Genomic DNA, 24,055 nt, shown 5'->3' on the forward strand with positions numbered 1-24,055 from the left:
GTTGTACTAACGACCGTACCACAAGTGAGGCCATCGCACTCACTCGTAGTACATCCACACGCTTGTGGACGCTCCAAGACGTTCATCAGATGGCCATCTGATGAACAAGTGGCAGGCATCTTTACGGATCGATGCTGCCAGCTGATCCTTGGCTCATATTTTCTGAGCCAAGGTATACTTAGAATGACATCAAATTTGTCATCAAATTCCAGTACGATAAAATAATCATCGTACTTTAAAACTCTTAACGTGTAGTGAAATTTTACTACGTTATCGATGCGCCTGTCGCTAGACGCACCGTCATCCTCGTTGGAGGGATGTCGCACTCATAAAATTTGAGCCTACGATCCTCTAGCGACTGGGCGAATAAATTATTCGACGCCCCACAGTCCTCTAGCGCTCTAGGTGACACAGCATTTGTCACTTTTAACTTCAAGGTGATGAGAGATACCTCATCGCTAGGTGCAGAGACACATACTGATAGTGTGTCTGTAATAACTTCAGTCAAGAGATTTGCAAATTCTCTTGAGGTTGCTGGATCAATAGGGCGTTGCCCCTACTAACCCCGACCGTTTTATCTTAGCGGTCCGCCTCGCTGTTGCGATTTCGCAACAACGACGGACACGCGACCGTTGCCCTTTTTGGCTTCGGTCTATAATTATGTTCAGTACCTCTCGCCCCAGGTACTGCACTCATAAGCGTAGTGTCCTAGTTTTGACAGCGAATGCATTTCTGCAATCGTTTCTTGTTCGAAAAGCGAGGTTTCTCGCTTTCGACATAGGAGAGGTCCATAGGTTCTGGACCTCTAAGCTCGTGTCGTCTCGGAGGACGATACGATGACGAACGACGATGCCATAAGGGCTCGTCACATCGTCGACGAGCAGACGCAAGTCGCATTTGCTCAGTCAAATTTGGCAGGTCGTGCCAAAACTTGGGCATTAGGCCTTGCGTTGCGCAGCCCATATGTCTTTGGGTCGCTAGGGGCTTTTAAAGCCCGGCTCAAACAGACGTTTCAACCGCCTAGCGCTGAATTCAGAGCTCAACCAGAGCTTCTGAATAATGCTTAGAACATGCGACCTTTGGCGAGTCCAACTCGACGAACAATCTTAAGATGGAGCTCCCCTATACTTAGAGATGTCTATCTTTAAGGTTTTGGGACGACGCGTGTGCGTCATCCCAGGTATACCTGTTGTAACCTCAACATTTCCACCTGTTAAGAGCCTTGCTGATTAAACAAGGCTACCTTCTGCTTCGCGTCGTCAAGTTCATGTTGTATGAACTTGGTGATGGCTAAATGGAGGGCATCTCTGTCCAAACCGGACAGCATGGCCAAGATGGCGTCGTTCCATACGGTCGAACTTATTCGTTCGACCGCACTCCTTTCTATGTCTTTTAGAAAGGAGTAGCTATCACACGAAACGTGATGCGTATTTCCATTATCATCTAACATGGACATGTTGGATGATAGAACTGTGGTCATTGGACGGACTACAAAGTGCTACCAGGTGTAACGGGGAACTGCCGACGTGTACTCCTTCAGTACATGTCCACTTTGCGCTGCTTCAGTGCGAGTGGTGCCTCACGTCACTTCACGGACACTAGTACGTGCAGAGGAGGACCCTCTTTAAAACACTTGCTTTAAGAGGGTTAAAAGTAAACTGTATTTAATATAATTAAGTTCTTTTGTTTATATCTATATAATACTAACTTAATTTATATACTAATGCAAAACATGTAATAAAGTCTTATCTGTCTCTCCCTTTGCGCGCAACCAGTGCTGACTGGACCGCGAAGCAAGTAGATATAATAGCCTATACCTATTAATGGATAAGCCTTTCGAATATTACTGTGTAAAGTAATATTTCCCAAATATTATTTACCTTTTAGATAATATATTAATTAACAACCTTTAGGTGTTAATTTCATGAAACGGTACACCTTGTTACACACTACCTCCACCACGGCAAGAAATATTGTGCAGTGTCGGAAATAAAAAATAGCTATAAAGGATGTTTTGTATCTAAATGAGGCTGGCGAGAAGATACGGGTAAAGAAAAGCATATGATTCAGGTATTCCAGTTGTAATTATGTCTTCTATTTACGCGACCCTTCCCCTTCCTCCCTCTCGATGCAGCTGTTCTTTTGGATGATTATATTTTAGGTTAATACACTTAACCCCTCTCCGTTGATATCTCTACTCTTTTGATCACACAAGGTGTAACGGGGAACTACGACTTGTACTGCTTCAGTAAAAGTCCACTTCGCACTGCTTCAGTTGCGAGTGGTGCCTTACGTTACTTCACGTACACTAGTGCGTGCAGAGGAAGACATTTCTTTAAGACAACTAACTTAAAGAGGGTTAAATGGAAACTGTATTAATATAATTAAGTATCTCTTCTTTCTATCTGTTAATGCTAACTTAATTATAAACTAATACTAAACATGCAATTGAAATCTTATTTGTCTCACGTTTACAGCTGATTATTCTGCGGGATAAATAAATATAATGGCCTATACCTATTTCTGGATAAGATTTCTGAACATTACTATATATAGTAATGTTCTCCAAATATTATCTACCTTCTTAAATATTATATTAATTAACAACGTTTAAGTGTTAATTTCATGAAACGATACACCCTGTTACACAAGGCTTCTACATGCATGCGTACATAGCGGCATTGTATACACCGGCGCTCTCTTCCATACAGCACAAAAAATCGGAAGGGCGGTGCTGAATACACAGACAGCCCGCAGTATGCTGAATGTTTGGCGGGAGCTGTGAGACTAGCGGTGTCCCACATAATCGCTAAATTGATACGGTTAACCTTGACATCACGTCGCACCAGTAGGCTTTAAATGGAAGCCTCAAATGCTATTCAAGTCGCAAGGTCACGCTAATTGTGATGGTCGAAGTGGACAAATCTGGAGTGGAAGGCTTGAAGGTCAAATTTCTTGGCGATGCGGTGAATGTCAACGACTGCAGTCTAAATTTCATTGGAAGATTGCCAAGGTCAAAATGACGAGATCTGTGAAGTTGGATGACCTTGTGGACCGCAATTATGGCATTGCCGAAAGGCTGACGACGTAATTTAAATCTATTTTATTTTTATTTACTCGGCTTCAGTTTGGTGTTCTGAGGCAGCGGACTGACTTTAATATGAGACAATGAAAGTAGCAAAAAGCATCTTAGCAACTTCAAATTGCCACAGTTTCAAAAGTTTAAAAACTTACAGTCTTTAGTCTCGAAGTTGCTGGCAACAAGTCGCAACTTCAACTCTACGATACTTCAACAGAATTTCCTTCTTTCAGTACCCAACGCAATGTCGTTTGACAAAACCTTATTTGCATTATTATATGTGTTTCACCAAGTTGATAAATTATAAAACTCGTGTAATAACTGACCTAAAAAAATTTCCCAGCACTGCAAATACCGTCACCAGACATCCGTGACGTGTTCAAGACGTAACTAAATGCCTCATCACAGCGCTTTCTCCCTTTCCTGTGGTAAGCTCGAACGGTATTTGCCGTATAAACCATGATCTTGCCTTGCATGTGGCTACCAAGACAAGCACTCAAGAACTGTACCTCTCTAAATTGCCAAAAGATTGGCAATTTCCTTTATCTGATATATGTCCTTTGCAAATCATCGTCCGAAACCCACCACCAACTTGTTGCAGCTCACAAATTTGCTTCTTTCTCTGCCAATAATTCAATCGCTGTTGGCAACTTCTGTCCATTGCAACTCCCCATGAACCGTAACGTTTCCTAATTCCAAGTCAATTGTGTCTTCCATCGCCACTTTAGCACTTGGAATAATCTCAGGCGCTTGCCCACAAAAATGAACCCGCTTGGGCTCGCCCTGCTGTTCGTCCGTGGGATCGTCGAGACACACACTGAGATCCGCTGTGCTCCCGCTTTGGTCTGACGATCCCGAGGCCTGGGAGTTTCCAGACTGTCCTCGAGAACGCTTTCGTAACGGACCAACGCCGGTAAGGCCTAAAAGCTGATCGCCATCGACACTGCTTGGGCGGTCGCACTCGGACGCCATCAACATGGGTGCATCCTGGTCAGAAGTGACGGCTGGAAGCTCGGCACCTTGACTCATGGGGTCCATCGGAAACATTGGAGGCAACTTCCGTCGCGTTGGCGACAATTCGAGTCGATGTGAAATTTGGGCATTTAATAACGTATTTTCTTGCAAATGCAACTCGTCAGGAGGCAACCCTACGCGGGTTTTGAGCATTTCGGCAATTTGCTCCCGCGAATCGAACGACTGCAAATAGTAGATCAATTATAATTGTTTCGTCAAATATTTTATCAAAATAAGAATTAAGTAGAACAACAGTAAAGCAATACCTTAAACGTATACGACCGTGACGAGCCGCCAAAAGTAAGGATCGAGCCGTGGACTACGAGCGTTGGTTGCAGTGCCAGGAGCTTTGACCCGTCCACGAATGTTCCATGCGCCGAGCCGAGATCAATCACATACGTCGTGCCTTTTTCATGGTGGACAATCGTAGCGTGTAGTCGTGAGATGGAGCAATGACTTAGCACGAGGTCGCACACGGCCGCGTTCCTTCCAATGAGATAAAACGCCTTCTGATCCACTGTATGCTATAGCAAAACCCCCATCGTTAGCAACAATAATAGTATCGTAACACTACCAATCTGTACTACACACGCACCGTGGCAATCAATACTTGTTCTTTGTATACATCAAGCAACGAAATTGTCCGCGGAGGTTCGTGGACACACCTGTGAAAAACACGAATGAGTCCAATTGATCACATTTTGCGTCCCCTCAAAGCACCCTTTCTTACCACTTTGGAGGGGGAAATGGCATCGTCGGAGGTGCAATCACGTCTAAGAACTTGGGCTGTGCCACAAAGGTGTCTAGATGCAGCAGCCTCGGAAGCTGCAGCGCCTGTTCCATGGTTTCCTGCGTCGACGAGGTCGAACGTGCAGTGGCGTACGCACCCGAAACGAGCCTCGATGCGTTGTAGATAGGGGGACTACGATACACGCGACCGCACGACAAAAAAAACCTTGGACTTGATACAATTAGTGCCAAGTCGCGCGCACGAACGAGTGAGTATCGTCAAAGCCGAGTTACGCAAACGGGTACTGAACACGACCGGACACTTTTTTCGTCTGCCCTGGCTTTACGCCCGCCCGCGACACGATCGGACGTCATTGGTCCGGACAGCTTCGAGCCAGACCGAACGTATTTTGTTTTAGCCAGTGAAATAACGAGGGCGGACTATTGGTGGAAAAAACGTCGTTAAGATGGAAGGGTACGTTTTTTTCGTTGCCTTGTGTGAGTAAGCGCACTTTCACGAAGCGGTCGCGTTCCTTATCCACTAACAGGACGGCAAGTGATTACACACGACAGGACGAAGACGAAACGGTGCGATTATGCGAGCGTTTCGTAGAAACGGGGGAAAAAGAGCGTCTTCAGGAGTTTTTGCGCCGCCAATTGGTCGTTTGCGGCTGGCGCGAAGAAATGAGGCGACAATGCAAAGGTTCCTTATTAGTGGAACAATTGGTTACTTGTGGTACTGAGCCAATTCGGTGTTCATAGAGGTGATCCGTACGAAGGGGATTGACCAGGTTACGGTAGAAGATCTAGTTGAAGCGATTACACACAGAGGAAGAGGTGCGTTCGACGCGATTGCAAACGGCGGGACATACGGATACTAACGTTCTTATGTATGAAAATGCAAACCACAGCACTGGTGCCAAATGACGTGAAAACGGACCTCTTGGACGCGATCAAGGCATTTATTCTTAAGGAGGTGGAAATGATATTGGAATGATTGTCGTCGTCGTGAGACCGCACCCATTAAATCTTAAATAAAGTTGCTATGGTCAGAGACAGGGCATGTACTCACGTTGTGTCGTATGTTTGCTTCAAAGATTACGTCATAGAGCCAACATTACGTCTGCCACACTTATAACTCGTAGCCATTCCCGCACGGAACATGGTAGTAAGACTGCGTCTGGCCCGTTGGGGGCGCAAAGACGTACCATTCTACCGCATCGTCGCGGCAGACGCGCGCGCTCCTCGTGACGGAAAGCATCTTGAAATTGTGCGTGTATACTACGTGCCACTTGCGATAATTAACGGTCTCTGTGTAGCTTGGCACGTTTAATCCCATCGCCGCCAGCGACGGGGTCAAAGAGCTTCGTGTAAACAGTCAGCGCGTACATTACTGGATGTCCGTCGGCGCACAGCCTTCAGACCGCGTTGCGCATCTTTTGGGGTTATCGAACATTCTTCCCATGCCCCCCACGCGTCAATATACCAAGAAAAATGTACCCAAGAAAGACCGTCAATAGATACGACATTTACCTCTGCATTTTACGTAAAGAATGCCACGAAATGCACTAAAAAAAACATAATCTATGGTCCAAATTCAATCGTATTAAACGCCTTTGCTTTACTTCTTATGTGTGCGCGCTCTCGGCGCAGGTCCTCGAGCAGACCCTCCTCCCTTAAGCATGTTGCCGCCCTTGCGCACTTGCTGATTAAACGTCGCATTTTGCTCCTCCAGCCAGTGACGAATCTCCTTCTGTTTCTCCTCTTTCACCGCCAGTCGCGTTTCCTCTTCCTTTTGCTTTTCCCGATGAATAAACTCCGCGTCGCGACGAAGCTCTCGTGCGGCGCCCTTCCGAGCCCGCTTTACTTGCCGCTTTAATTGCTTTAATTGCGCCGTATCCTTAGGCGCCATCTTGTCTTTGCGTACCGTATAATTCGCATCGTAGAGCGGATCCAACGTCGGCAGCATCGTCGGTGCAAAACTCTGTAATCGAAGCGGACGTCGCGTGTTCCAGCACGTCTTTAGACGCGTATGGAGCGTCGAAACCACGGCATTCGCGGCATCGAGCTCGACATTATCCAATTGCTTCAGTAAGGCATGTAAAAGTAAATAGAGCGGGTAAAAGAGCTCGTCAAACGACGGAAGAAACGCGTACTGAGCCGACGCCACGTCAATCAGAACGAGCAAGGAGCTCAAGACTTCGGCGCCGGCACAGGACGTATTTTCAGCCAATGAAAGCCGCGGAAGTGTCAGTTCCTTCTCGTTCGCGTGCGTGGTTACATATGCCCACAACGTAGACCGTAACCAATGGGTACTCGTTGTTTTCTCGTCTTGGATCGTAACAAAGGCACGTAACATGCGCGTAAGAAACGTGATGACTTCGGGCATAAATCGCGCCTTTGACTGAGTGATTTCAAGCGACAGCGACACGGCAAAAAGTGCTTGCGTCGCTTCCTGCGGCGAATTAATCGTACCCCGTGCCAAGCTTTCACTAAGCAAAGTTTCCATGGGCGACACGACATTATGGCGCAAATCGGACGTTGGAAAGATGGCGGTTAAGCTCTTCAACAAGAGCAACTCGGGGAGTGTTGGCCATGCCGAGGTTGTTTCTCGTTTATGCAAACGTGTATACAGCTGCGACAGGAACTCGCGGACAATAAGAGCCGACGTATCCCCCATTTGCTGAGCCAGCGTAAACAGGGTAACCGCCAACGTATCTAACTGCATCAAAAACGTCAATTTTTGGCAAAAAAAAATACATGATCGATCAAAGTGTACGTACATCGTGCATGTATTCAGCATAGTGATTTGCAATGGTGAGAAAATAACGCATTAATACGGCAAAAAAGCGCTTCATCTGGAGTTGATTCTCAACACTCAGTCGCGGATTAAAGTACGTCACAATCCGTTCCAGAATGAGCCTTCGTTTCGCGTATGACTCGGAAGCGTGGCGTTGAAACAAAGCTGTCAATTCGTCGAGCGAGTGAGGGCATTCAAACACATACGGAAGCTCTGCTGCTGCTTCTTGCGCGTCTTGTTTGTCAACATCCATTGCCTCCTTGCTAACAACCTCATGCTCGTTGGTTTCAATCCAAACGTCCACTGGTGTTGCCAAAACGTCTTCCTCTTCACTCGCAGATAAAGTTTCTTTTGTATATGTCTCCATGAGATCATCATCAGTGGGTACCATCTGGATTGTTCGAACGTTTGGCTTTGATTTGCCTTTCTTGCCTTTTCCTCGTTTCTTCTCATCATCGCTCTCGTCAATGCCATTCATTCGCGCTACACGCTTCTGTTCAAGTTCTTGCAGTCGATTTCGTTCTTTTGCAGCAAGTTCGTCAGGGGTCAAGCGCCGTTCCGTGGCTTTTACTTTGGCTTCATAGGCAAATTCTCGCGTGAGAGTATCAAAGTCATCCAATGGCTCGGTAACCACGTCCAAGTGGCCACTTGCACGCGTTGGACGAAATTTTAGCAATTGTCGGACAGTGGCAAATCCATCGTCCAAAGTTTCAGTCAAATCGTCCTGACTACTTTTGTGTTTTTGCCGTTCGGCTTTAAAGAATTTAGCTTTCATCATCACTTCATGCATCACTTCTTTATGCGATTTACGCGTCGACGCGCCTTCCTTCGTGTCCGTGTCTCCACCACCAAAGTGATGCTCGTGCACAATGTTTCGATCGAGTTGTCGACTCTCCTTTGTATCGTCTTCGTCCAATACTTCATCGTCGTGATTCCGTGCATCATAGTCTTCGGTGATTTTGGCCCCACGATGGGTCAAAAACATCGATTGGTCATCTTCCTGCTCGGACTCCGAGTCGTGAAGCGCAAAGGCAGACGCGTGCCGAAGCTTTCGCTTGCGTTCAGTCTGGAAACGCGCCATCATCTTGTCTTCAATTGAAAGCGTTGGGTCTTGTTCTCCCAATCGCTTGTCTTTAAACACATTGCTTCGATTACGCGCTTTATATTCAGCACCAAGGGTTTTTTTACGCTTGCGCTCGGCCTCGGCACGAGCAGCTGCGACGTTACGACCGGCGCCTTTAACGCGCCGTCCGATCACTTCGTACTTTTGTTTACTAGCATTTCCACGCACGTCGAACGGGTTTTTGCCATCTGAGCTGTTGGCGCGGATAAACCCATGCTTCTGAGTCTTCGTTGACACCTTCTTGGTGCTACTTCGTTTAAACGTCATGAGTGCCAATCAAACTTATGAGAAGAAAAATCATTTTTTATAAAATCCAAGTTATTCTGACTTTTCAAAATATAGACATTGATGCATCTTTATTCAAGTATTTGTTAGAAGTCCCTTTCCACGAAGGATGTTTTTTAAAGTTGTTTCTGAAATAGTGCTGCTTATTTAGCAATTGGCTGCCACCCATAGGCGATGTGGCCACCTGCATGTGACGGGCTAAAGTTGCTCTAATGTTACGCTGTCCCCGTTAATATACACTTGGTGTACTTAAGGGGATAGTCAATTACTTAATTAAGTAAGAGAAATTACATAGAATAGGACATTTTTATCGGCTATTCACAGATTAGGACACTTTTGTCTTATTCGCAGGATAGGACACTTTTTAGTCTTTTTGATCTGAGCCTCGCAAGCAACGCAAGGAAGTCCCCTAAAGTTCCCACCTCGCAATCTCGGAAGATCATCCCCGAGACATCTTCCCTCGAGATCATCTCCCCTCGAGATCACTCTTCCCATTGCTCCAGACTTCCTTCTTCCACAGGAACTTCAACCAAACTGTCATGCCACCTACAATCGCTCCCGACGTGCCAGCTTTAAAAGGACTATCCTTCGCTACTATGAATGAAGCAGTGATCACAGGCAGCAAAAAATCGCGTCACTCCGACAGAAACAAAACCAGAGCATACCTCAAGTGTAACGGGCTAAAGTTGCCCTAATGTTACACAGTCCCCGTTAAGTACATTTGGTGTACTTAAGGGGATGGTCAGTTACTAAATAATAGTAATTAGACCCAACACTCGGGTGTGGTGCACATTTGTGACCAACCCTTGTGGATGTGATGCACATGGCTGCATTCACATTAGGAGGGATGACGCCCAGCGTCATCCATGATGACGGCTAGCGTCATCCATGATGACGGCTAGCGTCATCCGTTACGCGAGGTATCTAGAAAGATACGCTCGCAATACATTTTAAATGATATCTATAGAGATATCATTTTAATTGGTAAAAAAGGTATGGGGTAAGTGCGCACGAGGAGACGGATTACCGCTCCCGTGACGACACTTAACTAGAGTACTTTGTATGTTGGGTGAGGTCGCTTGCGCGCCCACCACAACTACCTCACTGCACCCAAGAGAAGCAGGTTTAACCGCTTCCTCGCTGTGCTAGGGTGTGTGTCTAATTAGAGCATGGCCGCATTACGACGTGCCCCGCCTACACTCGATAGCACTTGAAATCCTTCCTACGACCCGCATCTCTGCGTGTGTACGTGAGGATGAGCCTCAATATTGATTGGGCTCATTTCCCCACCTCTCCGAACATCATCGGGAGGTGGCAGGGCTAATGGCGCAGGGACTTGGTGAACAAAAACCTGGCCAGGCTCCTGAGTAGTCCTCCTAAGCGAAATGTTGCTCAGTTGGAGCAGTTTGAGGCATTCGTGCTCGGACAGCGGAGGGCCGCGTCCGAAGCACAAAGGCATGCTGCGGCGGAGTCCGTCACTCAGCCTCAGGATGAGCTGAGGCATGAGCAGGCTCGGAGCGAGGCTCTCAACAGAACTGTTGAGATGCTCTCTGCCGGCCCGCATCATCCGAGGCCCATTCGGATGGACCCGCCCAAGTTCGATGGAGCTGCAGCGCATACGTTTGTCCACTGTCTGTTAGCCATGGACCGATGCAGTGTCGCGCAGCTCATCGAGTACGATAGCCGGATGGTGTCGTACGCCATGTCGCACCTGGGCGGCAAGGCCTCAGAGTGGGCTTAAACGGCGCTTATGGTGAACAGAATGGCATTCCCTATATGGGCGATCTTCAAGAAAAAGATTCGCCCCATGTACCAGCCGCCGAAGAACGATTTGTTGCTTCAGGCGCGCTTCTTTGGAGCGCTACAGGCGACGCGATCTTTGCATGAGTATGTGCAAGAGATGCGCTCGCTGCCGGCGTCCATTACCGTAGGTCCGATTCCGGAGCACATTAAGGTGCCCACGTTTATGAACGGACTGCGGCATGGCCCACCGCGACAGGCCCTTTTCAGGAAGGTGCCGTCGACGATAGAAGAGGCAATCCAAATTGCCTTAGTTGAGCAGCAATCCTACAACAGTGCCTCGGCGACAGCTTGGTATAAGCCGTCGGCCAAGAGGTCAGATGCCACTCCCATGGAGTTAGGCAATACAGACGTGGTCTGTTCTAAATGCGGCAAGCGCGGCGATACGATGGCTCGCTGCTATGCCAGGGTCCCTGCTGGGGCGAAGATGCCCAGCAAGAGGACTCCGTTCCCAATGGGCGATGGCAAGAACCAACGTGCGAGACGCATGAGTTCTGCATCGACCACTGAGGGGTCGGTAAATGCAGAAGCGCAGTAAGGGCTGGATGCCCTACTGACGCGGAATCTGAAGCTACCCCTAAGTTCAGAGTCGTCGAATAAATGGGTAGTATAGTCCCTGAGGTCTCAAAATTATGGACCTCAACCCTCCTGGTCTATAGTGCTCAAGTAAGAGTCTATGACCAGGTGATGACCCTCCTAGTGGATTCGGGTGCATCACAAAATTTTGTAAAACGCGCGGCTCTATGAAAGAGACCGGCGATGTTTGAGTCGCTTTGCCAGGATAACAGCGAGAAAAGACGACCGTTCGTTTAGCGAACGGCGCGCTCGTTTTTTAAGTCTGAGGGAGTTCAGGTAGAACTCGCCTTCAGCTTTTTGACTTCTCTTGTTAAGAGAAGTTCACAGTGCTAGGTATGGAGTATCGATATGACCTCATCCTAGGCATGCCATGATTGGCAAAACACCAACTATCGATAGACGGGCGCTCACGCACAGTTGCGAACTCAACTCACGACACCGGAAAGGATGTGCTCCTGTGAGAGGCGTATGCAACTGATGTCGTGTCAAACACAGTTGAGGGTGCGCTGACGGAATGTCAGGATGTCAGACGTCACCAATTCCTACCCAGCTTGTACATACTGGTGTAGTTTCTAGGACGATGGCAAGTAGTCATGCATCCGAAAGTCCTGCACAGAGCCGAGAGCCTGTGGTAGTAGACGGTGAGCTGACACAAAGTCAAGCGTCGCATAAACTGGCACAGTGCGTAGAACCTGGTGTGGTTGGAAGAGGTGCATTAGCCAGGAGAGCAACGGCACCCGTTTCCCAGTCAAAGGTCGTGGTGGCTCGAAGAACGAGTACCCGACAGATTAGGATGATCAATGGCACATTTAAACGAGTTACCTTTGGATCAGTTCCTATTAAAGAGGACAAGCCTTTAACGGTGCTCGAGGTCGTCAAAGACGAAATTGCGGAGGCATCCTAAGTTGAAGTACTCCGGCAAGTCTGTAATCTGCCGAGGAGATAGTAAATCTCCCGGAGATGTCGGGGGATGTGTTCCTTGCCAAAATAAAGGAAGGAAAGATCCACGAAAAAAGTCACATTAATTCCAGAAGGGACCTTGGTGGACTGTTGCTCGTTGTCCGCAAGGGACGAGAGCGTCCTAGAAACGACCAAAAAGAAGCGGTTTGCTGCTCAAGGCTGAGAAGCCTTGAGAGGCAGTCTGTTCTTTGAGTTCTGTGGAAACATCGCGATGTGTTCCCAGAAGAAGTGCCGAGCCGCCTAGCAGATAGGGACATCGGGCACGAGAAGACCTCGAACCTGGCACCAAGTATTGTGCCAGGCAATGGCCGTTGCCGAAAGAACAAGTTGATTATATCAATGTGTTATTTGACAAGCGAGCCAAGCGGATAGGTGCGTGAGGGCAAATCGCCTCACTGCAGCCCGACCTTTTGTGTGCAAAAAGTCACAGGTGGATGGCGCGTTATTCATGCTTACAATAAGCTGAACACGGCGACATATCGGCGCAAACACCAATCCCACAGAAAGATGTCTTGTTGAACTTCATGGGAAAGTCAACTATCTTTTCCGCGTTGGATTTGAAGGATGGCTACTATCAGGTACTCATGAGAGAGTCCGATGTAGCCAAAACGGCAGTAAGAACCCCAAGCGGTATGCTTTGGGAGTGGCTTGTGATGCCCCAAGGATTGAAAAACACACTAGCGACATTGAACCGAGTGGTGGCTAGGATCTGACACCTTTGCTTCATGGAGCGGTGGGCAAGCAACCTTCCAACAAGAAAGCGTTGATTCCCACCCGCATCCGTCAGTGCAGGCGGCGCCCGATAGTAGTGGCGATCTCGCCCATCTACTCGCGGCTGCTTTACCTTCGTCCGTTTAGTCACAAGCGTTGCAGGCTTAATGTGCTGACACTGTTCGCAAGAGCAAATATAGTTGGCCGCTCATCAATATAGGTGTGGTCACCAAAATTCTTCTGACACTCATAAGAGTGTATTTTCACGGCCCAGATGCTCACTGGATTGCGCATCATGGAGCTCGTGAAGGATCAACAGCTTGAGATCTGTGTCATGAGGCACATAGATTCTCAAGGGATCACAAGGTGACAGCTGACGCCATACTAGGCCATCACTGTAGCTAAAGCGATTAAGCTTAGATTTCAGGTGCGACAGAAGTGTTACTTTTAGTCTACCAAAGTAGTCCAACCCAAACAGCAGCCGACAATGGTCGTCCTGACTGTAGCTCTCTTTTATTTCAAAAGTTAACGAGCTTGTCATGTGGTACAAACCTTCATGGCTGCGAACGTTGACGGCTGTAACTGTGATTTAGCACTAGACACTCTTTCCTGGTGTCTTACCTCGAAGTCTGCTCGCGCAATAAAGCGTCAGCCAAGACATTCGACTTACCCGGCTTGTATTCAATTTTTAAAAAAAATATGAAGAATGTAAGCCATCTTGCCATTCAAGGCGAGAGGTGTGGTGAGTGTATTGCGGTCCGCAGTGATCTGTGATCCAATCCGTGTAAACTGTAACTAGTTCGGTGCCCAATAGCTGCACACAAAACACCAAGAGCATATATTATTGAAAGCAGCTCTTGCACGGGGTAATTCAGTTCACGGCTTTTAAAAGCCGGGACTGATAAGAGATGACGCGTCAATGCTGTCGTCATCCTTCTGCATGAGCGCGCTGCAGATTGCAAAACTACTTGCATCGCAGACGACACTTAAGGGCTTATCCGAATCTGGCATGCCAAGACCGGTGCCTCTACAAGAGATTGCTTCACTGATGTGAACGCATCATCTTCTTCTTTCAACCAAATTCATTCTTATTTTTTCACGAGGTCAGATAATAATAAGTTTGCTCAGCAAAATTCTTGCTATCTTTTATGCAAATAGTTAGCGAGCCCTAGGAATTGGCGCAATCCTTCACATGCCGTGGGAATGGCGATCCCTTTACTGATTTACCTTGTCTGGGCCTGCTCCTACACCATGTGTATACCTACGATGCAACCCAGCACAGGTCCTAGGGACCTCTATGACGCACTTTTGCAAATTGACGTACAATTGTACGTCCTCTAGGGTCTGCAACACAGCGTCCAAATGACGCTTGTGCGACTCTATTGCTCTCAGCCCGTCCTCAGCCCTACTCTGCACGAATACATCGTCAGATTAATGAAGCGCGTAGGCACGATGCTCACGCATCACATGCGTCCAGTGGAAAGCTTCGACTCTTGGGAACCGATCGATACCCAAGTATTGATGTGTCTACCTATGAAAAGGAGCACCAGCTGAGGCATCTTGGCTAGTCTCAAATGGACATGCAGAAGCGGCGTTGTGAGAAGAAACTTAGGGTACAATACCGCTCATGATATTTTTCATACGCAAGCGGGCGAAATTAAACCGCTGCGACCGCTGTTTTATCGCATCGGAATGCAGATGATTGCGGCGCAAGAATTCCGCCTCGTATTGGTCGGGCGTTCAATTGAACGCAACCGACCGAGATAGGAAAAATACGCCCAAGCAATTTTCCCTGAGCCCTTCATGATTTAAAGACGCCATTATATTTATGTGCGTCTAGAATAGTACGCTCTAGGAGCGACGCTCTTGGCCCGTCTAAACGAGGCCATTTAGATGGAGGGGACATCTTTGGAATGCCACCTTCACATGGCCGCGTTCTAAACGACTGGCTTGTGACACCGACTGAGCACGTTCACGTGTCGTCGGCGGAGCTTTAGGCCCCGAATGCTCTATGTCAGAACGATTATGGATTATGGTCTAAGCATAAGGCGTTGTGGTTATCCCCAACGGAAAAGCGGCTGCGCCTTTATGGGCAGCGCTCTCATTATCTGTCGCTGCGCTATCAAGCGCAGACGACGAGACAGCATGAGAAAATTTGTCGTCTCCATATTGAGAGCAATGAGTGAAGTTTTGATGGGCAATAAAGCACCATCAACCCTCCTCATGAGCTTGTTGTCCGCATCACTACTATGAGGTAACGGCAACGGCGTCGACTCGTTGTAGTCGACAATACTTTAATAGTGAGGATGCTGATCCGAGCGACGGATCAGCATCCTCACTATTGAAGTGGGAGGGATCCTTAAGCCCCGTTAACGCGACAGCAGCAGTAGCTGTCGGCGTTCCGACCAAGGCATTGGACGCGGCCGGCGAATTAATGCGGCGCGTGCGCTTAGTGTGAGGTTGAGTGGGCGTCTTCGCAGACGACCCATCAACGTGGCCCCTTTTAGGTGGCAAGAGTACTAAGAGAGCTAGCGGCGCAAAAGCAGCTCGCAGTTCCTCTGTCCTCTTTGACAAATTTCAAAAAGTAATATCGTTCTTTAAAGGGGGGGGTAGTGTAAAGGGCTAAAGTTGCTTTTATGGTACACAGTCCCCGTTAAGTACATTTGGTGTACTTAAGGGTATGGTCAATTACATATATAAAGTAATTAGACCCACCACTGGGTGAAGTTCACGCTGTGACCAACCCTTGTGAATGTGATGCACATAGGTGCATTCACATTTGGAGGGATGAAGGCTAGTGTCATCCGTTACGCGAGGTATCAAGAAATATATGCTCGCAATACATATTAGTGTTATCCTCAGAGATGACAATTTTAATTGGCAAAAACAGGTATATGTATATTTATTACGATTAAATATAAATCAGTCTGAAACTTACTTCCTACTTATTTAGTGCGCACGAGGAGTCGGATCACCGCTCCCGTGACGACACTTTGCTAGGGTACTTAGTGCGTTGGGCGAGGTCGCTAAGTTGCCCACCACAACTTCCTCACTACACGCAAGAGAAGACGGTCTAATCACTTCCTCGATGTGCTAGAGTGTGTGTCTAAGTAGAGACGTGTCCGCCTACACTGCATTTTACAAACGCGGAGCTGCAGATCCGGTTCTCGGCCTAATATAAAAGACATGTATGGCTTACCACCATATTACCAAATCGCGCAGAGGAAATCTTCGACTGCATGCTATTATGCGTGGTGACTACTTATACCCAGCCGGTGTGGGAGGGGCATTGCCGACTTGTACTTCTTAAGTCCACTTAGCACTTCGGACTGCTACAGTGCGAGTGGTGACTCACTTCATTGCGAGTGGTGAATCACTTTATGTAGACTAGTACGTGGAGGAGGACTCTCTTTAAAACAGTTGCTTTAAAGAGGGTTAAAGTAAATCGTATTTAATATTATTAAGCTCTTCTGTTTTCTATCTGTTTTCGACTAACTTATTATATACTAATACAAAACATTTAATAAACTCTTATCTGTCTTTCTCTTTGCGCGCGTCCAGTGCTGACTGGACCGCGGAGCAAGTAAAAATTTAAGCTCATATCTACCAATCAATAAGCTTTTCGAGTGTTATTATGTGAAGTAAAATTTTCCAAATACTATCTACCGTTTAAATAACATATTCGATAACAACCTTTTAAGTGTAATATTTTTTTTTAATTAATGGGACGATACACTCCGTTACACCCCCCTCAAGCGACAATGACAATCACTCTGACTGTCATTGAATAGAGGAGTCAGTATAAGACCACCTAATTGAAAACGATGTTGATTGGTCAAAACCATTATTTGTAATTCTATCGCATGGTTAACGGGTCGATGCGGTCAGCGAATAGTGCGGAACCTACGGCTGTGATACATGGACGCATTATTGTCTCTTGCGGCAGACAATTCGACTGCCGTACTATCATCTTCTCCCGCAACACTTAATATTTTGAGTGGACGTTGTGAGGCACCACGTGAATGCGACCCTCTTTGAAGGTTGACTATGAATGCCTGTCAGACGAGATGGACGACTCGGGAAGAGTGGAATTGTCGCCAGAACGTCGTCAGGCGACTGACAATGAGCCTTCAAATGAGAGGGCATAATCGGATAGTCCTTCGCTGAAGCAGGTTTAGTTCAGACGATGAGGATAATTCCTCATCGCCAGCACCATCTCCCGTGCCGTCATCCGCACTTATTACTGTGCGTGGTGATAACGACGGCGTAAGCCATCGTGATAGAAAATCTTGTGGTACCCTTGCTGCAATGGGTACCTCTCAGGGCAGTGCAGACCACAAAATGTCTCGCCTTGCCCCTGAGAAGAAGCCGTGAGTTTGAACGAACGGCTTGTCAGTAGGTTGTCCGGAGAGACTACTCCTCACAGTAAATATCCCTTATTTTATTGCAACAAAGCTACATGGTCTTGATCCCAGCGCGAAGAACTTTCGCGCTGAGGAGGGTTTTTATCTCGATGTTTTTCTTAAGCGTCGATGGTATAATGGCAGCAAAAAGCGAGATAAAAGCTCGTTAATGAGAGCCTGGAGCGCGTTTATTCGCAATGTCAAAGACATTGGACGCGAAGCCTGGCTTCAAAGCTTAACGCAATCCAGACCGAACTCCAACCGGTGCAAGATTTAAACTTCTTCGGTTGTCTTGTGAGGTAGCACTTCCATGCATCACGTGGGGTGATCCCTGTCCGTGTTGTGTCGACAACACGAAACGAGTGAAAGTGGATGTTTATTCCGTTTCTTCGCCCTGAGGAACGGCTCACATCTCTATCGGGATGCCCGATACGATTGACGTTTTGGAATCGATTTACATGCGCCAAGGGCGCGTGTTTTCCGATGTACGTTCAGATCTATCGGGTGGGTCTCGTCATTCTCACGGACGAGGCCCTCAACCTTAACGTCCAGCATGGACCGAGGCTCCTAGCTATAATGCGAAGGTGGATAACGGCGACAGCGAACAAGATAACTCGTTTGCTACCCCTTCACATAACGGTGGTTTAAGATACTTTCCACAAGAATATGTTGTCCACCGTGGGAATCCACCAATGTCGGATCTAAAGTCGAATACGACAAACTCGACCACTACATTCATGTATTGGAGGAGGGTCTTGATCACGAGCGAGGTAAGCGTCACCCGTTGGAATGGAAGGTGCAGACTCACCGCATCGAAACCATTCGAAAAGTGCGTAGTCACTGTTGGAGTACGAACGGAAGTATCACGCTCTTCGTGACGAGCTGTCGTCAGCTCATCGCGATTTCGAGGAACTTCAAATTGGGCATGAGAATCCCCATACTCACAATGAAAGTCCTTTTCGTGATCACAATAATCTTTCGGGGGTCAGATCTGTCCGCGGAAGAAGCCGCGTGCTGATGGTACGGGCGGAGCCAACAACGTAAAAAGTAGGATGCGCTCGCATCCTTCGTGGCAATTCTATTGATTACCCATTGCCTCTGCAATGCAGTACACGGAATGGCACAATGAGCTTATGTAGTAACTTACTACTACCCTCATCAGTGACTCTATGCTTAGGTAAGTTTTCCGTAAACAGTAGTACTAGATCATTAATTTTAAACGCAAGAACATTTGCTCTTTCATGTTTGTCTGCGTTCCGTTTCTGCCGGTCCACTGCGTTAGCAATAAAGTCATGTACGAAACGGACTACTGATTCTCCAGCCAGCAAAACTTCTTCTGCTGACTCACTTATTTTTGTCTTTTCCAGTGCGCTTTTTGCGCACTGCCATAAGCTTTTTCTCTTCTTCAGCGAAGGATTACTCGCTGGTACTATTTATTGTTTTGGGAATAAAAGTGTCATCGCCATTGCTAAGCTTCTCTCTTTCGATGTCAATTGCTCCGATATCGACATGATTCGCGTCGTTGGTACCTTCGACGCGTGATGAGCATGAGCTAGAGTTGGTGCCTGTGCAAGTCCACCCCCCCCCTTTTAAAACTGATGGTTCCGTCTATTTAGGTTGGTATGCGTGGATGACGTAAGCAATTCACGAAGAACAATGTTTGCGTTGTAGACGCATGCACCTATTTGTTGAGGGCGAATTCGATCATCGTTAACAACTCGCTCCAATTTTGGATACGATTGGACGTAACGTCGAAGTGTCTCCTCGAGGACGCGGTTGACGCGTTCCGTCTGACCATCTGTCTCCGGATGATCAGAAGCTACTATAGTCAGCCGTGTTCCGATCTCTCGGAACTCGAATTGCCAAAATTCCGCCGTGAACCGTAGATCTATATTGGAGAGCAGCTCACGAGGTCAACCGCGGAGTCTGTATACCAGACATCGGCACAGCCTGGAGCCGTAACTGACTCGGTACGGCAGCAACATGTACCATCTTGCTGAATTTGTCTACAATCACAAAAACAATGGAGTCCTTGTTTCTACAAAAACAAGGACTCCATTGTTTTTGTGATTGTCTTCAAGAAATCCGAAGACGAAATCCATAGAAACGGACTGACAACATTCTGCCGGAAGTGGTAGAGGTTGTAGAGGTGCACGGGATGAAAGGTTAGGCTTCATCCGTTGACACAGCTCGCAACCACGAATATACTTGCGCACGAACTGATACTGGCAGGGCCAGTGAAAGTCGCGACTTAGTGTAAGATAACTCTTCTCACGTCCACGATGCCCACTTATTGGTGCGTCTTGATACTCGTACACGATGCGCAAGCGTAAATCATTGTGCGCTGGGACGACGACACGTGGAGTGTCATCGGCAACGGCGGTGTAGTACAGCAGGCCGTTTCGTGTTGTGTATCGATCGGATGACGATCGATATAACGCCAGTAAATCTTTATAAGATTTATTGAATTGGATTCGTCAAATAATTTATTAAATGTAGAAGGACTTTTTCTGTGTAGGCATTCTTTATGTCTTCAAACAAAGTTGACGACGGAACACTTGTAACGAGTGTTGCAACACTGGGATTATTTTCAGTGTTGGAGTGCGCAGCCGGCTCGAAATCGAGTCGGCGTGATAACGCATCAGCGACGACATTATGTCGGCCTGGTTTATATTTCACAGAGAAATTATACCTAGCGAAAAGAATAGCCAACTCGCCGTTCTTACGAGAGGTGTGGGCTGTTTACGGCCGTGCGTAATGACGCCTGGTCCGTATACGACGAGCTCCGCGCCGTCTGTATCGTATTGCATAAACGCACAGCCGATTGCGAAATCGCAGGCGTCACAGACTAAATGGACTGGCCTGGCTTTACCTGCAATCGTTAACATGGGTGATTGCATCAAGCTTTGCTTGATGCCCTCAAAGGAATGCTGACAATCAGCGTTACATGATCATTTCTCGTCTTTTCCAAGGGACGAGAGAGATGAACCGTCATCTCGGCATAATTGCGTGAGTATTTGGGCAAGTACGCCGCTAGTCAAGCAGCTTTCAAGTCCCTTGACATCGACTGGAACTGGCCTATCGGTAATTGCCTTGCTTTTTTCGGGATCAGGGCGCACACCGTATTTACGACGATGCACCCAAGAAGTGGTATTTGTCTTGCAGCGAATATACACATCTTAAAATTTGCGTACAACTTATGCTGTCGCATAAGTGTAAGAATGTGAGTTTTCTGAAATTCCCGTCCGTAGCCCGGCTGTGCACGAAAACATCGTCGATACAAGTTGGTGCAAATTCTCGCACCGGTCTCAACAGATTCGTTACGCATCTGTTGAATTTTGCAGGCGCGTTACTAAGCCCCTGTGGTATTATTAGCCATTTCCAGAGCATTTCACGGGATGCCCCATTCACGTATAGCGATCTAATAAAATCCATCCATCAGATCCATAGACAAAAAGATGGTACGCTAAGACATATCATCTATAATTTTGTCTTTTCTAGGTTTCGGTGTTTGATCTGGTACCGTTGCAGCATTTAGTTATTTAAAATCGTGCACTATCCGCCACCCCCTGTAGTCTTTTGCACGCAGAAGGTTGGAGAGCTATGTGGAGAGGTTGACTCCATTACATTGCCCGCTTATAATGGATCAATAAAGAATTTATCGATCGCAAGTACTTGTTCACGAGGCAGTGGCCACTGCTTCATGACACAGTACTTCGAGTCGGTTTAAGCTCGATCTGCCTTTATCTCTAGGTAACTCGCATGGAACTACTTTAGGTAATACATCCCTGAATTCAATCAAATCTTTGTAAGAAAAAAAAATTGCCTTAAGTGACTCCCAAATATGTATCTGAATCCGAGTATTTACATCGAGGACAAATTCGTCCATCAACGAGCTGCTGAGAATCCGTTTGTTCTCTGCAAAAATTACCGCTGACTAAAATCGGTTACGTATTCGTCCTCTGTTACGAGTACGCAGATCTGCTTGATTCTGCCACTATGCAGATCTCTCAAAAGCTTTAACGTTTAACGGTTGGTGAATTCGTTATTTTCGAAGCTAAACTCGGAGGCGCATACAGATCTAAGGGTATAAGCGCCTACTCTTGATCCGTCATTAACCAAGACATTTAATGTCTTGGTTTTTTTCTAGGACACCATTTCAACAGGCGGCCGAGGGATTAATCCCTCGAGATGCTAAAATCTAGTCAATTTAGCATTAACTATTTCAGGAGATTTCTCCTCAAGTACGTGGGAACTTATTCCTTCAACGTCTTCCGACTGTGATCGCGCTATCACAGTCGGGTCCTCTGCGGTCGACTGTTGACTCGACCTAGGATCATCGTATTGTACTTTCGGGCAACCAGTATCTTCCTTGGATGATGCCCGCTAGGCGTAAATTCAAGTATCAATCCACTCGACTTATTCGAGTGGTGGACCTTCGGCGCTGCCTGTGCATTCACACAGCTGACTCCACAGGGTGACTAGTCATCACACTGTGATCTTATGCAATCGCACAGACGGCTGTACCACAAGTGAGGCCATCGCATTCACTCTTGGTACATCACACGCTTGTGGACGCTCCAAGCATCCACAGATGCCGTCTGATGAACAAGTGGCAGGCATTGTTACGGATCGATGCTGCCAGCTAATTCTTGGCTCATATTTTCTGAGCCAAGGTAAACTTAGGATGACATCAAATTCGTCATCCAAATACGGTGCGGTGAAATTATCATCGTACTTTAAATCTTTTAACGTATAGTAAAATTTCACTACGCGTATCATCACTAATATCGATGTGCCTGTCGGTAGACGCCCCCGTCATCCTCGTTGGAGGAATGTCGCGCTCAACATATTTGAGCCTACCAATCTCTAGCGACTGGCGACGTATCAAGTTATTCGACGGCCCACAGTCCAGTAGGGCTATAAGTGACAAATTCTTGTCACTTTAAAAAAGTGATGAGCGATACCTCTTTGCCAGGTGCAGAGACACATAATGGCTGTGTGTCTGGGGCAACTTTCGTCAAGGGATTTGCTTATTCTCTTGAGGTTGCTGGATCAGTAGGACGTTGCGCTTCTAGTGCCCCGACCGTTTTTTTTGGCGGTCCGCCTCGCTGTTGCGATTTCGCAACAACGTCGGACCCGCGACCGTTGCCCTTTTTGGCACTCGGTCCATAATTTTGTTCAGTACCTCTCGGTGCTAGGTGTGGGGCAAACACTCATGAGCGTAGTGACCTAACGTTTGACAGCGATTGCATTTCTGCAATCGCTTATTGCTCGAAAAGCGAGGTCTCTCGCTTTCGACATAAGAGAGGTCCATAGGTTCTGGACCTCCCAGCCCGTGTCGTCTTGGAGGACGACACGATGACGAACTATCTTGAACCTGTCTCAAGCTTAAGTTCTCCTGTTCCGCAACGGATGTTGCTTTTTCAAGCGTATTTAGTTCCAAGCGAAACAGGTGGGTGTTCATGGGACCATCCGTAAGACCTCGAATGAACACCTTAACCAACGTGCGTTCATGAACTAGATTGCTCGTGATACAACTCGCTAAGACTCGTATATCCTCGGCATAAGCGTGAACATCACGCTTGCCTTGAATGAGTTTCAGAAGCTCTGATCGAGCTCTGATCTCAGCCCTAGGCGGCTCGAACATCTGTTTGAATCGGGCTTTATAAGCCTATACCGAGCCAAATACATATGGGTCGCGCAACTTGTGGCCTAGTGCCCAAGTTTTGGCACGACCTGCCAAATTTGACTGAGCAAATGGTACTTGCATTTGCTCGTCGACGATCTGACGAGCCTTTGTGGCAACGTTCAATTTGACGAACCACCTTAAAAGGGAGTCCTCTTCGACTTCTTAATTCTTAGATGTCCATCTTTGAGGTTCTCGGACGACGCGTGTGCTCCACCCCAGGTACAGGGGTCTGTACCTGTTGCAACCTCAACAGTTCTGGCTGTTGAGAGCCTTGCTAATCAAGCAAGGCTGCTTTCTCCTTCGCCTCGTCAAGTTTATGTTGTTCTTGTAGGGAGCCACCCTTGTTTATGTGATGCATATAGGTACATTCACATTGAACGGGATGACGTCTAGCGTCATCCGCGAGCAGAGGCATTCGGAGCAATATGCTCGTCACGTAAAGATTCAAACCTACAGAGATGACATCTATTCATTGGTTAAAAGATTTTATGTTTAATTCTGTTTAATATATATCAGTCTCAAAACTACTTTCTAGATAACAAGTGCGCACGTGAAGATGGGCAACTGCTTCCGTGCCGACACTTGTCCTTAGGTACCTAGCTTGTTGAGTGAAGTCGTTTAGGTCCCCACTAACTACCTCACTGCACGTGAGAAAAGACGGTCACACCGCTTCCTTGCTGTGCTTGAAGGTGTGTACTTGTGGTGTGAGGCAGCTTTAAATGTGTCCGCCTACGCTTGGAAGCCCTTGCAGTCCTTCCCGCGACCCGCATCTTTGAGCGTGTCAGTGCGGCAGAGCCTCAATATCGATTAGACACATTTCGCCCACCTCTCCGAACATCATCGGGAGGTGGCTGAGCACATGACGCAGGGACTTGGTGAGCAA

The 24,055-nt window shown here is 47.3% G+C and overlaps 3 protein-coding genes across 3 annotated transcripts; 1 reads left to right on the forward strand and 2 right to left on the reverse strand.

Moving 5' to 3' along the window:
• Nucleotides 1-3,237: 3,237 nt before the first annotated feature.
• Nucleotides 3,238-5,010, reverse strand: CCR75_001284 (uncharacterized protein). The gene is made up of 4 exons (XM_067959388.1): nucleotides 4,824-5,010; nucleotides 4,689-4,758; nucleotides 4,360-4,617; nucleotides 3,238-4,276 (listed from the first exon to the last, which is right to left on the reverse strand). The coding sequence occupies exons 1-4, from the start codon at nucleotides 4,934-4,936 to the stop codon at nucleotides 3,713-3,715; spliced, it is 1,005 nt and encodes a 334-aa protein (XP_067819295.1). The 5' UTR covers nucleotides 4,937-5,010; the 3' UTR covers nucleotides 3,238-3,712.
• A 243-nt stretch (nucleotides 5,011-5,253) lies between these two features.
• Nucleotides 5,254-7,868, forward strand: CCR75_001285 (uncharacterized protein). The gene is made up of 5 exons (XM_067959389.1): nucleotides 5,254-5,525; nucleotides 5,585-5,659; nucleotides 5,734-6,092; nucleotides 6,142-7,540; nucleotides 7,602-7,868. Exons 3-4 carry the CDS (start codon nucleotides 5,985-5,987, stop codon nucleotides 6,340-6,342), a joined length of 309 nt encoding a protein of 102 aa, XP_067819296.1. The 5' UTR covers nucleotides 5,254-5,525; nucleotides 5,585-5,659; nucleotides 5,734-5,984; the 3' UTR covers nucleotides 6,343-7,540; nucleotides 7,602-7,868.
• On the reverse strand, nucleotides 6,444-9,012 carry CCR75_001286 (uncharacterized protein; the record flags this gene model as incomplete). Its single annotated transcript, XM_067959390.1, has 2 exons — nucleotides 6,444-7,544; nucleotides 7,606-9,012. The coding sequence occupies 2 exons, from the start codon at nucleotides 9,010-9,012 to the stop codon at nucleotides 6,444-6,446; spliced, it is 2,508 nt and encodes an 835-aa protein (XP_067819293.1).
• Between the last annotated feature and the right edge of the window lie 15,043 nt (nucleotides 9,013-24,055).

This window comes from Bremia lactucae, linkage group LG15, assembly GCF_004359215.1.
Source record: "Bremia lactucae strain SF5 linkage group LG15, whole genome shotgun sequence".
Lineage (NCBI taxonomy): Eukaryota > Oomycota > Peronosporomycetes > Peronosporales > Peronosporaceae > Bremia > Bremia lactucae.